This window comes from Amblyomma americanum, chromosome 8, assembly GCF_052857255.1.
Source record: "Amblyomma americanum isolate KBUSLIRL-KWMA chromosome 8, ASM5285725v1, whole genome shotgun sequence".
NCBI classification, from domain to species: Eukaryota; Metazoa; Arthropoda; class Arachnida; order Ixodida; family Ixodidae; genus Amblyomma; species Amblyomma americanum.
Window position 1 is genome coordinate 21,653,345 of NC_135504.1, and position 12,498 is coordinate 21,665,842.

Genomic DNA, 12,498 nt, shown 5'->3' on the forward strand with positions numbered 1-12,498 from the left:
GATGGACAAGCAAGAAGCAGTGTGTGTGTGGAGCGGTCTACTGTGCGAGCAAAGGAAAGGCTCCATGACACACGACATGGCACACGCACCGAACAAGCTGAAGCATACATGAACTGGCAGGAGTAACTAAATACCTCGTTTTTTGGGGGCTATGGAAAGTGTGCGCACAACAAGCAGACGACGCCACGAACCGGCTACGCCCACCCTTTGCCCGTCAGTCAGAACGACGCAAAAGTGGAATGGCTTTCGCGAAAGTTTTGAAGAAGACGTCAACTTGAACCAGCATAGACAATGAGGAATTTGGCTTCTCGAAGGAAAGAGCGAACAAGCTGCTATTTGAATTTTTACTGCTTTTAGGGGCGCACAGGGCTCTAGTATTTTGCAGAGGTTATCTTCAATGCCTCATCTATGCACTGGGATTATTTGTCTAAAATGCCCAGACCCCTGGTCAGTGGCCCTTTAATAAAGAAAGAGTGTCAACAACAAAACACAAAGAGGCTTTTTGGCAGATGCTTTTACTATGAATAAAATCTAAAGATGTTGCAGATGATAACAAAGTACCACAGTCAGATCTTGAAGGCAGCTAGCTGCTCAAAGTCAATAACAATCTTCTTTGTCTCAGGTATGTGTCGCCTGAAAAAGAAAACTGAGATGTGAGCGCTTACTTAAAGCAAATAATCTACATGTGAAATAAAGATAGACGACTTGTCTTTGCTCATACTGCCAACTGCCAAAAAAAGAAGAAAACGACTGCATCACAAAAAATACGATGAAGAATGGAGTAAAGAAAATGAACTTCCAACATCACTGCTACGAGCGATGCCCAGAAATGGTGTCAAAGACAGAGGAATCATCCCGATGTGTGCAAAAAAAAATTAGCTTTTTGTCAGAGAAGGCATGCAATCCTCCCCATTCTAGTGATCCGTTCAGATTTTAAAATTTTGTGCATGACACATCCTTTGCTTTTCCTGACAATAACATCGCATTCAAGGCCTGGGGTGCAGTTCCGTGCATCAGGGCAGACCAAACACTGGCAAGTAGTGACTAGCAGGGAAGTCAATGTAGATTTCTCCTTCACATGCCTTTTTACATTGCTAGCATTTACTCTTAACCTTTCCTTCATGCATCTCCAAGTTTTTATGGGATGCATCTTTTCACAGGTTAGAGGAATCTGATAAACGATGCCTTTCACAAACAATGAAAGCCCACCTGCGGTTTCTGCCACAATTTCGTTGCCGAGTCACCTCAGGGTTGGGCATTCTGCAAAGCTTTGAGAGCTTGTTGGGTGCAGAGAACACCATGTTTATGCTGTAACGCTAGGCAAATTGTACTGGGCAAACCTTTATACGACAGTGCAAAAACTTGTGAATGTAGGGTTTTATTGTTATCTTCTGCCTGCTCTGTGCATAAGCACCACATGATTGTGGTTGTGTGCAGACCTTCTGAAGGGACACTAAATGAGAATACTAAGTCACACAAGACTCACACGGTAGGTTTACTTGATAGCAAATATATGCGACTTTTACCGACTCACAGGGTAGGTTTACTTGATAGCAAATATATGCGATTTTTACCGACTCACAGGGTAGGTTTACTTGATAGCAAATATATGCGATTTTTACCGGAAACAACACCTTTAAGCCAGAAAAATGCATGGAAGCGAGGAACATATGACGCCGCCACAGGAAGATTCGTGCAGCGGCAGTGAGTGATGTATTCATGACCAAACACTATCCCCCCCAACCCCCGAAACTGAGATCAGCACTTCCCCACCCCCACCCCTCAATCTCTTAAAAGTTCCTCTGTGCATGCACTTCTTTGGCAACATGATACGCAAAGTGTATGGTCCCTGTTTTTGGAATAGTCACAGAAGAAAAATACAGTAGGCCCTATTCGAATTTTACACCAATTATTCGAAAAGCATTTGAAAACTTTAGAACATATTCGATTCTTTTCGAATAATTTTGAACATAGACTACTTGATTCGGTATTTGAAATTTCTGAATACTTGCACACCTTTACTTTTGAGCAGAAAAAACAATAACATAAGAAAACTAACACTGTCCACAAGGATGCGATTACTTAGAGCAAACAGCCCAAACTGTGAGTGCAAGATAAATCTATCTGATGGTTAAAATGTCTGAAGAGTCCACCTTCTTGAGAAAGTAAACATTCCTAGCAGTACAGACGTTTTCACTCACGGCAGATATTCAATTGTTCTGCTCACTGTATGAGAGGAGTAATCAATCAAGTGTGAATGCCCAGTAGACATTGGGTTCAAAAAGGATGTGGTACAGCTGCTTGACTTTAGCTGTGCAATCACTATAGGTAGCAGTGTCTAGAGGTTTAAGTGTATATGATAAGAATTGACAGTCCCCGCCATGGGTAAATACTAGACCACTTCCAATGTGAACAGAAAAACAGTGAGGCTCTCATGATGCATTTGGTGCTTCAAGAATATAGAGTAGGCCAGCATCCACTCACATTCTAAAGTGTGTTAGGATCATGACAAGAGATGCAGCAAAAAGCATAGCAAATACCCTAGTCACAAACAGAGTGGCAGAAATCACAGTGGCTATGGCCTTGTGCTTCTGAGCAAGTGTTCGCCCTGTATTATAAATAGATGTCACGTCAAGCAAGAGAACGTAGGAGTATACATATCTGAAGTGATGCACCTGCAAAACAAAAAAAAAAAGCCTGCACCACAGCAGCTTCATCGTGTAACTGGTCACCAAAGTAACGACTGTACTAGTACATATAAAGGATGACTGCGCCTTCAAGAAAACTTGGGGATAAATAAGGGAGCAGTGCCCTGCCTAACCTGAAGGTCACGCCAGCCTTGGTGAGGATGAGCCTTGATGCTGCGTAGATGGGCTCGTCAGGGTGCTTGTTGTTGAGGAAGACCACTTGACGAATGCCTGACTGGACGACCATCTTGGCGCACTCGTTGCAGGGGAAATGTGTTGTGTACAGCGTGCAGCCACGCAGCTCGAAGCAATTGCGGTTGAAAATGGCATTCATCTCAGCATGGCACACTGCATGGGGCAAACAGACACGGAACACTCTCATATATTGCTAGGACTTATGTTTGTTTCCCTATTGTATGAAGGGCTGTTAACACATAACCTTCCATCTGAAGTGCTAAACACTGCTTGCCCATAAAAAAACACTGTTGTATGGTGTTCCAGTTAAGAAGAGCAGATGTAGTTCTCTGAACAAACCAGTCTATTCCTCATTCTCCTCTCATGCTGCATGTGTGTTCATGCTACAACCTTAACCTCTGCTTAGTCACAAACCCTCACATGCTGCAGGCTTCCTTGGTATGGCAACTACGCAGACTTCTGTATTTATGTGCTGGATTTCAAAAAATTCCGGTGCGCAAACTACTGGCCTAATTGAGAGCAGACATCGCTCACAAGGTAGCAAATTATGGTCTATGTTCTTTGAGATGCGCTCTTTTAGTGCTCGCAGGATTCTGTCTGCACTTGCACTGTACCTATGCTCCTTTTCATACGTAGCAGGCAACGCTGCCAAAGTTGGTGTGCCTGTTCGCGCAGGCTAAGTTCGCGCTCAAAAATTTGTTTGCCATACGAACACCGTGACCACAGACATATTTCGTTGCAGCATATCTCATGTACCGTGGATGGCAACCTCCTATGCTTTGTTTTACCTCTTGCCATATATATATATATAAGAGGAAAATAGGCTATTTTCTTTTCTCCCTTGTCTTCTTTTTTAACCCCGATATGTTAACCATGTTTTTTATCACTGCTATTGGTATCTTTTTGTATTTAGGAGTTCATTCCCTTCCAAATAAACCGGTTGTGAAAAAGGCACTAGTTCTGTGGTCTTTCCGTGCTCCGTTTTGTTTCTGCCCGCATTTTTATCTTTTTACTCTTCCTGCCAGCAGCTCAGGCACTTAAGATGAGAGCAATTACCGAGGCCGGCAACATATTTTCCTTCCGTTTTTATTTTATCTCCAGAAAGAGCTTGAAATACGCCAGCCCACAAGCGTTCTCAGCCGCAGTGCCCGTGTTGTAAAGAAAACAAACATGTAGGAACAGCACACAAATGTCACAGCTAGGCATTGAAGGGAAAGGTAAAATGCTAGAAACAGCAAGGAAACAGGAATGAAAGCCATAAAACAATTCCGGCACACTGGGCAAAGGAACGCCCAAGAAAGCCATGACCCTTTAAGTGCCCAGCGATTCACCAGGGAGCCGTGGGGTTCGACACCAAGCATCCAGCACTTCGAAGCAGAAACGGCCGCCACCATGCAGTTGCGAGTGGGCGCCCATACCGACTATGCTGCACTATCTGAAAGTGCAACAGAACACGACGCTGACAGGCACTCGTCAGGGGAATTGGAAGGAGGAGGCATCGGAGGTAGATGTTCGCAACCTCTCTACAACATAGCTCTTCCCCTGTTACGTGCAGTACTCGCGCACTATCTTTCACAGAATTTCGATGCGCGGAGGACGAGGAACTTGGAAGGAATGCCGAAGCAGCCTGCACGAATGGTATCGACGATGAATATAGATGGGATTGTAACGTGACTGTGTCTCCTTTGCTACGGCTCATCATCAGCATCAACCCGCAAGTTATTGTATTCTTTTTGCTTCATTCCCTGTGACGAAAAAACTGGCTGCCCAGGTGGCAAAGAAATTAATTTTAAAAAATTCAATTTATTTGCCACCTCCTCACCATGGCACAACGCATCAGCTAGTTGGTCGAGACATATGATAGCCTCCTGAAGAACTATCTGCGCAAAAATGAGTACAGCGGCTCGAGAAGAGCACCTGGGTCTCGCAAGCACTGTCGGCGGCTGTGTTTGAAACAGCCACCTGAATGGGCAGTGGCGCATTGTTCAGCTGCTAAACCACTGCGCCAGTAGTGGTGTGAAGACTCCCCATGATCTATGAATCCATAAAAGAGAAAAAGTGCTCATGCGGGAGGGATCTTAACGCTAGTAGCGTTGGGCAATTTTTGTAGCGAAAGCTGTGTTGGCCACGAACTAGCAGTTTCGCCATGCTCGCATTCCCACCGTGGTTGCACCACACCACGTGACCAACCGCATGACAACTAGCCCGACAACCAGACTAACCTGGACTTGCAAACAAGATTAACCAAGGCTAACCAAGCTATATCTAAGCTTTTGCTACGTATATCGTGGCAAAGCCCAGCTAAGCCACTGCCAATTTTTTTTTTAATGCTTTGCCATTTTGCATCTAGGCACTGCAGGGAAGCCACCGCAGCGGTGACTGCTTGTGCCCTTTAGCCAGGCACGTAGGCAGGAATTTTTTTCTGGAGGGGCCCAAGGAAATTTCTTAAAACAAGACATTGTCGACGCCGACCACAACATAGAAAAAATACACAAAACACGTTTCGGCTCCCACAGTATGGGAGCTGTGTTCCCAGTAAAAACGAGAAGCGGATGCGCGAGTTTATGTATGCTTGAAAAGGGGGTGCAGGGAGCGTGCGTAAGCAGTTATCAGATTTCCGCAGTTTCGGTTCAAGGTGTGACAGCTCGTTTGTATCGTCAAAGATTCCAAGCGATGGCAAGAAAATTTCTTCTTTTCTGTCGCAAGGACACATGCCTTGCCCCAGACGATAATGTGCTGTTTCTATATGGAGTGTTTGGTGATAGCACTGGAATCTACTTTTCTGTTTTTAACGTCGTTTTCATGACCTTTTAGGCGCTTTTCGAAGTTACCAGTATCGCCAATGTATACGAAGTCGCAGTTGGAGCAAAGAATGCTGTGGACCACACGGGGATATTTTTCTTTTGGAAGAACGTCCTTTACGTTGACCAAAGCATGTCGCAGTTTTCTTGCGTGCCAAAGCCTCACTGATTCCAGGGTTGTAGGGAACAGCGGCACGTTTCATGGAGGAAGACACAGCAGTTTTGGCGTTTTTCTACCAATACCACGAAAGACGTCTGATAGTCATTGTGTGAAAGTTCTTGCTGTACCATGTCAAAGTCATTTGCCCCGTCTTCAGGAGAACTGAAAATGCGTTGGCTCTTTTTTAATAAGGTGGCAGCAACCGATCTTTTATGTAAGGCTTGGTGGAGGGATCTAAAGTTGAGATAACGCCCCCCGTGTGGGTGGGTTTAATAAAAGCGCTGAATGATAGTTTGCCACTATCATGTTTTACCAAGACGTCTAGAAAAGGAAATGCACCATTCCCTTCAAATTCCGTGGAAAAATCAAAGAGCGTCCTCTATGGAGTTCAAATGCGACGAAAAGGCAGGCAAAACGTCCTTTTGAATCAGTTATCCGTTATAGCTATCCGTTAGCCCTGCCTCTCCCTTGTATGCTATGTGATATCATTCACGACAATACCTTACTGACTAGTCCAGCTGCCCATTACTGTGAAGGTACGCTTTTCAAGTAGCTACTTCATACAAGAACGAGCATTACAATTACCAACCTGATCAAGTTTGACGCCGTAGAGCAGAAAGTGTCTCTACATACCCACTTCAGGCAGATCATTTTTCTTTTCCTGAACACGCAAAGCACACCAGGTAGACTAACTGCTTCCACTAATTGAAACTACTCTAAACTGTGCCTAAATAAGTTCAATTGCGGTTATTTGCAACAGGTGGCAGGAGTACTGATTGCTGTTGGCAGGAATCGCGAGATGTGCAGCATAGATGCTCGACAGCAGCATAAATCACCCTCTGTGCTGCACCTTGCTTCAAGACGCATCACACAAAGAAGAATGAGCGAAGGAAAAGAATTTGGGTTCGAGATGTCATAATGAGTACGTGAGTTCCAAGGAAATAGGAAGTGGATTCTATGCATTCTATACAACAGAAGTGTAGCATTCTTTCAGTGAAAGAACTCCTCACTGCATTGTTGGCAACGAAAAAATAAATTCAAGGCGATATTATAAATAATAGGCTGTCAAGAATCAATTGAAAGCAATAAGAGAAACTGCGGGAGGCCAAGTGCCAGCACAACTCACCGTACAGATATTTAGTCTCCACTGGCGAGTCACTTGACTTTCCCCAAGGCATCTCGTCATCGCTGAGTCCATTGGGCATTCCATTGTAGCCTGCGCCAACAATCCTATTCTCTTCATTGACGATCACACAGCCAACCTGCATTGCATTTAAGTTACTCATTAAAACAGGCAAAACAGTAAGCCTACAAATGAAAAGCCGCATATGAGTTGTAGCCTCCAACACAGTGTGTTCTGGAAAACGTCATGATTGTCCCTAACTGATCTGTGTTTGGTCTTCTTCAATGCGTAGCTTTCAAATATCTCTTTTGTTCACACCATTAGCATTTTAAAAAATACACGATTAATGGCAAGTTCAACTGCCAAGGCAAAAATAAAACATGTTCACAAGTCTTTAAAAAAAAAATTAACACTGTCATGTGGTGTGAATGCCTGAGTGTGAGCACATTGTCCATGCTACAATGCATGTACAGCACGTACAGCACTGATCACATCTGCAATACCAAGAGATAAAGAAAACCTCTTGGATGCAGAAGCAGCAGTTTAGTAGATTAATGATTCTTCCAGACAGCCGTCACGAGGACGGTGAAAGAGAGCACAGAGACATGGATGAAAGAAAGAAAAACATGGGCACTAACTGACAGCTAGATGTATTCACTTATTTATTTAACTGTGCGCACTTCAGCAAAAAAAAAAATGCTATTAGTTGTTTGTCAGCGTCTTTTTGTTTTCTTCATCCATTCCTCTGTGCTGTTTTCTACTTTCAGCCATGAATGATTTAGCCCACCTTGGTGCCTTTCTGCAGCCATAACTAGCAATTCACCAAAGTCATATCCACCACAGCTCCAATACAACAAATCCATATATGTATGTAAAGTTCAATGTCTCAAAGCAATATATTGGCTATGAGGGATGCTGTAGCGCAAAACTCCAGATTAACTCGGACCATCTGCAGTTCCTTAATGTGCGCTGACATTGCACAACACGAGGCCGTTTGTGCATTCTGCCTCCTTAGAATTAAAAAAGAAACTTATCAATGAGGCTTTACTGTATTAGCTAAAAGCTTTGTACTAACAGGAGCATTTTTTAAACCTTCATTTTGAGAAACTATAACTTTTGAGAAGTAACCAGAAATATCCGAAATGTGAACTGACCCTGACAGATTATTTGTAAGAGTTAATCCTACGTATTTGCAATGGTCAACTTCCAGAATCGCACTACTGCCAAGGTAATAAGTGAATATGCTGGCACGTTTCTTTCTCCTGAGACATAGTAGAGCAGTTTTTTCTCTGTTTATTTTCATGCCGCATTCCTGGCACCAACCATCAAGTGCCTCGAGAGTTCCCTGTGCGGAAGCACATCTATGCATAAAATCTTTTCATAAACCGCACAAATCTGCAAATAATGTGATTGAAGCATAGTCTGAGCCATTCAGCTACTGCAGCCAATCACCATTTGATATTCTATAACTCTGTAACATCGCAAAGGAACAGCGAATCAAACAGAACATAGCCCTATGCAGGACAAAGCCCTGGAAAATGTGTTTACAGTTCAAAAGCTCACTGCAGTGCCCAGCAATCTAAGATTGTGCTACTATTTTTCAGTGCACTGAGGTGCCGTCAGCAGAAGCTCCTCATAAAAAAGTAAGCGCCAACAAGAAAGATGGGCTTGAATACCTATTCCCAAAATGGTATTTAAAATCTCTGTCAAACACATCTTAGTAAACCAACTTATGCAAGTTTTTGTGCTCTCTGTGGCTCAATCCTGTTTGCATTCTGAGTACTACGTGATGAAGAGGAACTTCAATTTCATGCGCAAAACAGAGATATGACGACACAAAAAGAACCATGTTTTTTACAAAGCATTCCTAAAGCACATGTTCCAACAGTAAAAACAGCCTAGGCTGATTAGTTTGCTACTAGTTAGTTTAACATTTTCACTGATGGTAATGTGTTCTACTCTTACTGCTGATCCTGCGACATACAGGCATATCAAAATGAGTGGAGGTGAATTCACCTTCAATCTTTTGTTGTCAGATACGTGCAACTGCATGAGGCATTAATTCACTGCACGGAATCACAACTTGTAGGTCTTTTCCATTTTTTACTTCTCATGTTTCTAACAAAACTCCCCCATTCCCTGCAGAAGTTCAGCACCAAATGTTGAATAAAGTTGTGTTCAGGAAAATGTTCACTATTGGTGGGGGTTTAAATAGTGTTTCACTTTGAGGAGGAAACCTGCGTGAGGTGATGGAGGGTTTGATGTGGAAAGGGTGCCAGGATGCCTGTGAAGGAGGATCAACCAGTTGACCAACAATACTGTGATAAAGAAATACCCCAGCTCAGCAGAAAGGAATTCAGGGGTGGGGAGGGTGCAGAGATAGCGAACATGGACTTGAAAGGCTGTGTGTTCACGCATGGGCAGCTGCGACAGGTGGTATGGTATGACTGGTTCTACTGAAATGGAAAAACCTGCTACTTTAAAGAGTTTTCTTTATTGCAGAACCTGATAGCGATGCTAACGGAGTTATCTTTTGAATGATACAAAGAAAAAAAAACAAAACAATATACAATGCTTAAGAAAGAAAAACTTTGACTGGCAAAATCTGAAAGACTTACCGAAAACTCACGAAAATATTTAACATATCCTGTCAGAAAATAGGAGAATAAAAAATCGAATAACAATTTTGTGCTTTACTATGCCAAAAATGAATATTCAGCTAGGCACCTCTTCATGCTAAACTTTCTGGTCAGCAAAAAAAAAAATCAATTGCTCGTGAGCACCGCTTTGGGCTACTCCGCAGTGTAGTGCCAAGGTGGACCCGGGCCGTCTTGCAGATAACTGTGTCCGCAACACTGCTGGTGACAGTGGCACAAAGTAGTGAATCTTCTCGGCAATGGCGGAAACGAAAATTACCGATGAGCAGCTGTCGATAGTCTGGGCTGGGAGGAGTAATCCTACGAATTAACGCCACCTACAGAGTCAAGCATCGATGCTGTGATCTTGAGGATACTGTTGCTGTTGAGTAGGGTTAGTGTGAAAATATGCCACCTTAGGCGCCATGCTTAAGCAATTACTCTATGCTGAAAGGTTTCGTGCGAGGTTAAAAATATTCCCTCATGCATCTGACGAAAAAAAACGGCTCTGAAACTGGAGCACAGTCCTTCTGCAACATACTGAATGACTCTACATGTCCAGAAGCAGCCCGGATTGCTCAGAATAGGACATTTCACGCCATCGTTCAAATTGAACGTTTTTAATAGGCTCCGTTAACAGCGAGTTAAAGTGTGCTAACACCACCCAGCACACGAGCATTTTTGCATTTCGCCTCTATCAAAATGTGGTCACTGTGGCCTGGATTCATTCCCGTGGCCTTTGGATCGCCAGCCAGATGGCAAAACCACTAAGCCACTGTGGTAGACAAACGGCATTTGAAACGCTTGGGCAGCGCACGTAATAATATGTCACGACCAGGTGTGTTTATACCTGTGTATTAGGGTCTTTGCTGCGCATTGCTGCCAGGTAAGCTGAAGACATGAAGTAGTCCTGCCATGAAAGGTAGTCGCTTCGCTTTGTGCATCGTTGCCGACAATTTGGCTCGGAGATTTTCAGAAATCGGGCTGCACAGTCACTCCTGCAAGTTTTGAGAAATCATACAGGGAATGTCATGAACCTCGACTTTAGGCATTCTATAAACGAAAATTATTAATCAGATCAGATGATAATAAGCAAACACCACTGCTTCAGAGAACTGGGACATATCTTCCAATAAATTCTCCACATAAGATCAGCTCTGCTTTCGCGCTCTACTGTGTTTGCTTTATTGCATCATGCAACAATTTATGCCACATTAAATCTCCAGTATAATGGTATACAGGCAACTTTCCTTTGAAATTATGAAGCATCAAGGATTATGACACATAGTGGCAGAAAATCATCTGTCAGGAAGACATTTTTTGGGCTACTATTATATAAGCTCTCTATAGCAAAGCTTATACAAACACATGGGCTGGCATATTAAAGAACAGATCGCTTATTATTACCAAGAGACAAGAGCTGCAAGCAAACATCTAAGAAGCTTTGTTGGTTACCAAGTGACGATACCACCCATGATGTCGTGGAGGTTTTTGCATAGATAATAAGCTGAACAACTATAGCATACCTTAGTGCTCAAAGTGGAAATAGATTTTTAAATGAATGCCGCAACTAACTTCTCTTTAAGATGCATCTATGGCTGTCACACAAAATGCACATCACGCACTGAACCGCAATGACTTCCAACTTTTACAATTTTTACACTTTTGAATATTGTGAGAAATATAATGCAAATGCTGTTACGATAATATTATTTCAGCATAACACTTTGCACTTCCTCATTTAGATGCAGAGGTATGAAACATCCTTGCGCTGTGCGTCACCAGGAAGATGAAACTCACACAGGCGGCCGAAATGAATTCAGAGCTCTCTCTCCCACAATGCACGCACGCACACAGAGAGGGGGACGGGTTAATTGGAAAGATATGAGAGGCTTTTGCCCTGCAGTGGGCGTAGTCAGGCTCATGATGATTATGATGAGTAAGTCCAGTCCGGTTATGTACGCAGAGCGAATAAAGAAGCCAAGAGAGGCTGGGTGAGTGCCACACAAACATTCACTAATACAACTGTTTAAATCTTGGCGCGGAGGTCGGCCACGACCGGACTGGAGAGGTGCCGGCCGTGAGTCGGCGAATATACTACAAGTATTTCCGATAGGTGGCACCACAGCACAGCAGGGCAGCAGCACACAGGCAACTAGCAACGCGCTCGAGCCTGTGTCAAATTGAGAGGCAGGCATGCAGGCGCACGTCTTTACTAGCTTTAGGAAAGAAAGGTGCAAATATTTTGCCACTAGAGCCGCTAGCATGTCGGGGATACTGTAAAGGGTGGCCTCCGTAGAGCGCATTGCAATAACATCGCAGTAAACGTCTCAGCCGCCTATCAAAATCGACCTTCGCGAAAGGCCACGACAGAGAACACCTAAACATTTCGTCCGTATGATAAAGGTGGGCACATGAATTAGCGCGTGAACAGGACATGAGACAGTTATATGCTGAACAAAAACACGTCTCCAATGGCTTTTGCAAGCGTTACATAAGTTTCGAGACGCTTACAGTTCTTCTGCTGCTCTACTTTTTTCTTCCTCCACCGTTGAGCTCATTGCGTAAGGTGTTTAAACTACGTATTCTATTTAAAAAACAGGACAATGTCTCGTTAAACGCTAACCGGCATGATTGAATCGCGCACGAAGTGTACGAGGCTTGGCTATCAGCTTCCTTTAATGAACAAGTCGCAAGTCGGCTAGATTTTTTTTTAAATTTAGACGAAGGTTATCCTAAGGTAATATTAAGCTAAATATTTGTCGCTTTATAATAAATATCTGTTCAAGTTGAATGCTTGTTATAACATGTGAGATATTTGCGCACAAACGAACGGAAGGCGGCGATTCAATCAGTTGGTGCCATATGAGCGCCAATTTTGAATTTTAAGAACATG

The 12,498-nt window shown here is 43.4% G+C and overlaps 1 protein-coding gene across 1 annotated transcript; it reads right to left on the reverse strand.

The window, feature by feature from the left end:
• Positions 1 to 498: 498 nt before the first annotated feature.
• LOC144101077 (deoxycytidylate deaminase-like) lies at positions 499 to 12,275 on the reverse strand. The gene is made up of 5 exons (XM_077634083.1): positions 12,117 to 12,275; positions 10,453 to 10,600; positions 6,970 to 7,105; positions 2,822 to 3,035; positions 499 to 633 (listed from the first exon to the last, which is right to left on the reverse strand). Exons 1-5 carry the CDS (start codon positions 12,161 to 12,163, stop codon positions 567 to 569), a joined length of 612 nt encoding a protein of 203 aa, XP_077490209.1. The 5' UTR covers positions 12,164 to 12,275; the 3' UTR covers positions 499 to 566.
• Between the last annotated feature and the right edge of the window lie 223 nt (positions 12,276 to 12,498).

What these genes read in the sequence shown, in the direction of transcription:
- LOC144101077 (XM_077634083.1), bottom strand. Translation starts at nt 12,163, where the DNA reads ATGAGCTCAACGGTGGAGGAAGAAAAAAGTAGAGCAGCAGAAGAACT. An exon ending in GCAAAGACCCTAATACACAG is followed by an intron (nt 7,106 to 10,452) that starts GTATAAACACAC and finishes AATGCAATGCAG; the next exon opens with GTTGGCTGTGTGATCGTCAA. An exon ending in AAGGCTGGCGTGACCTTCAG is followed by an intron (nt 634 to 2,821) that starts GTTAGGCAGGGC and finishes TTTCTTTTTCAG; the next exon opens with GCGACACATACCTGAGACAA.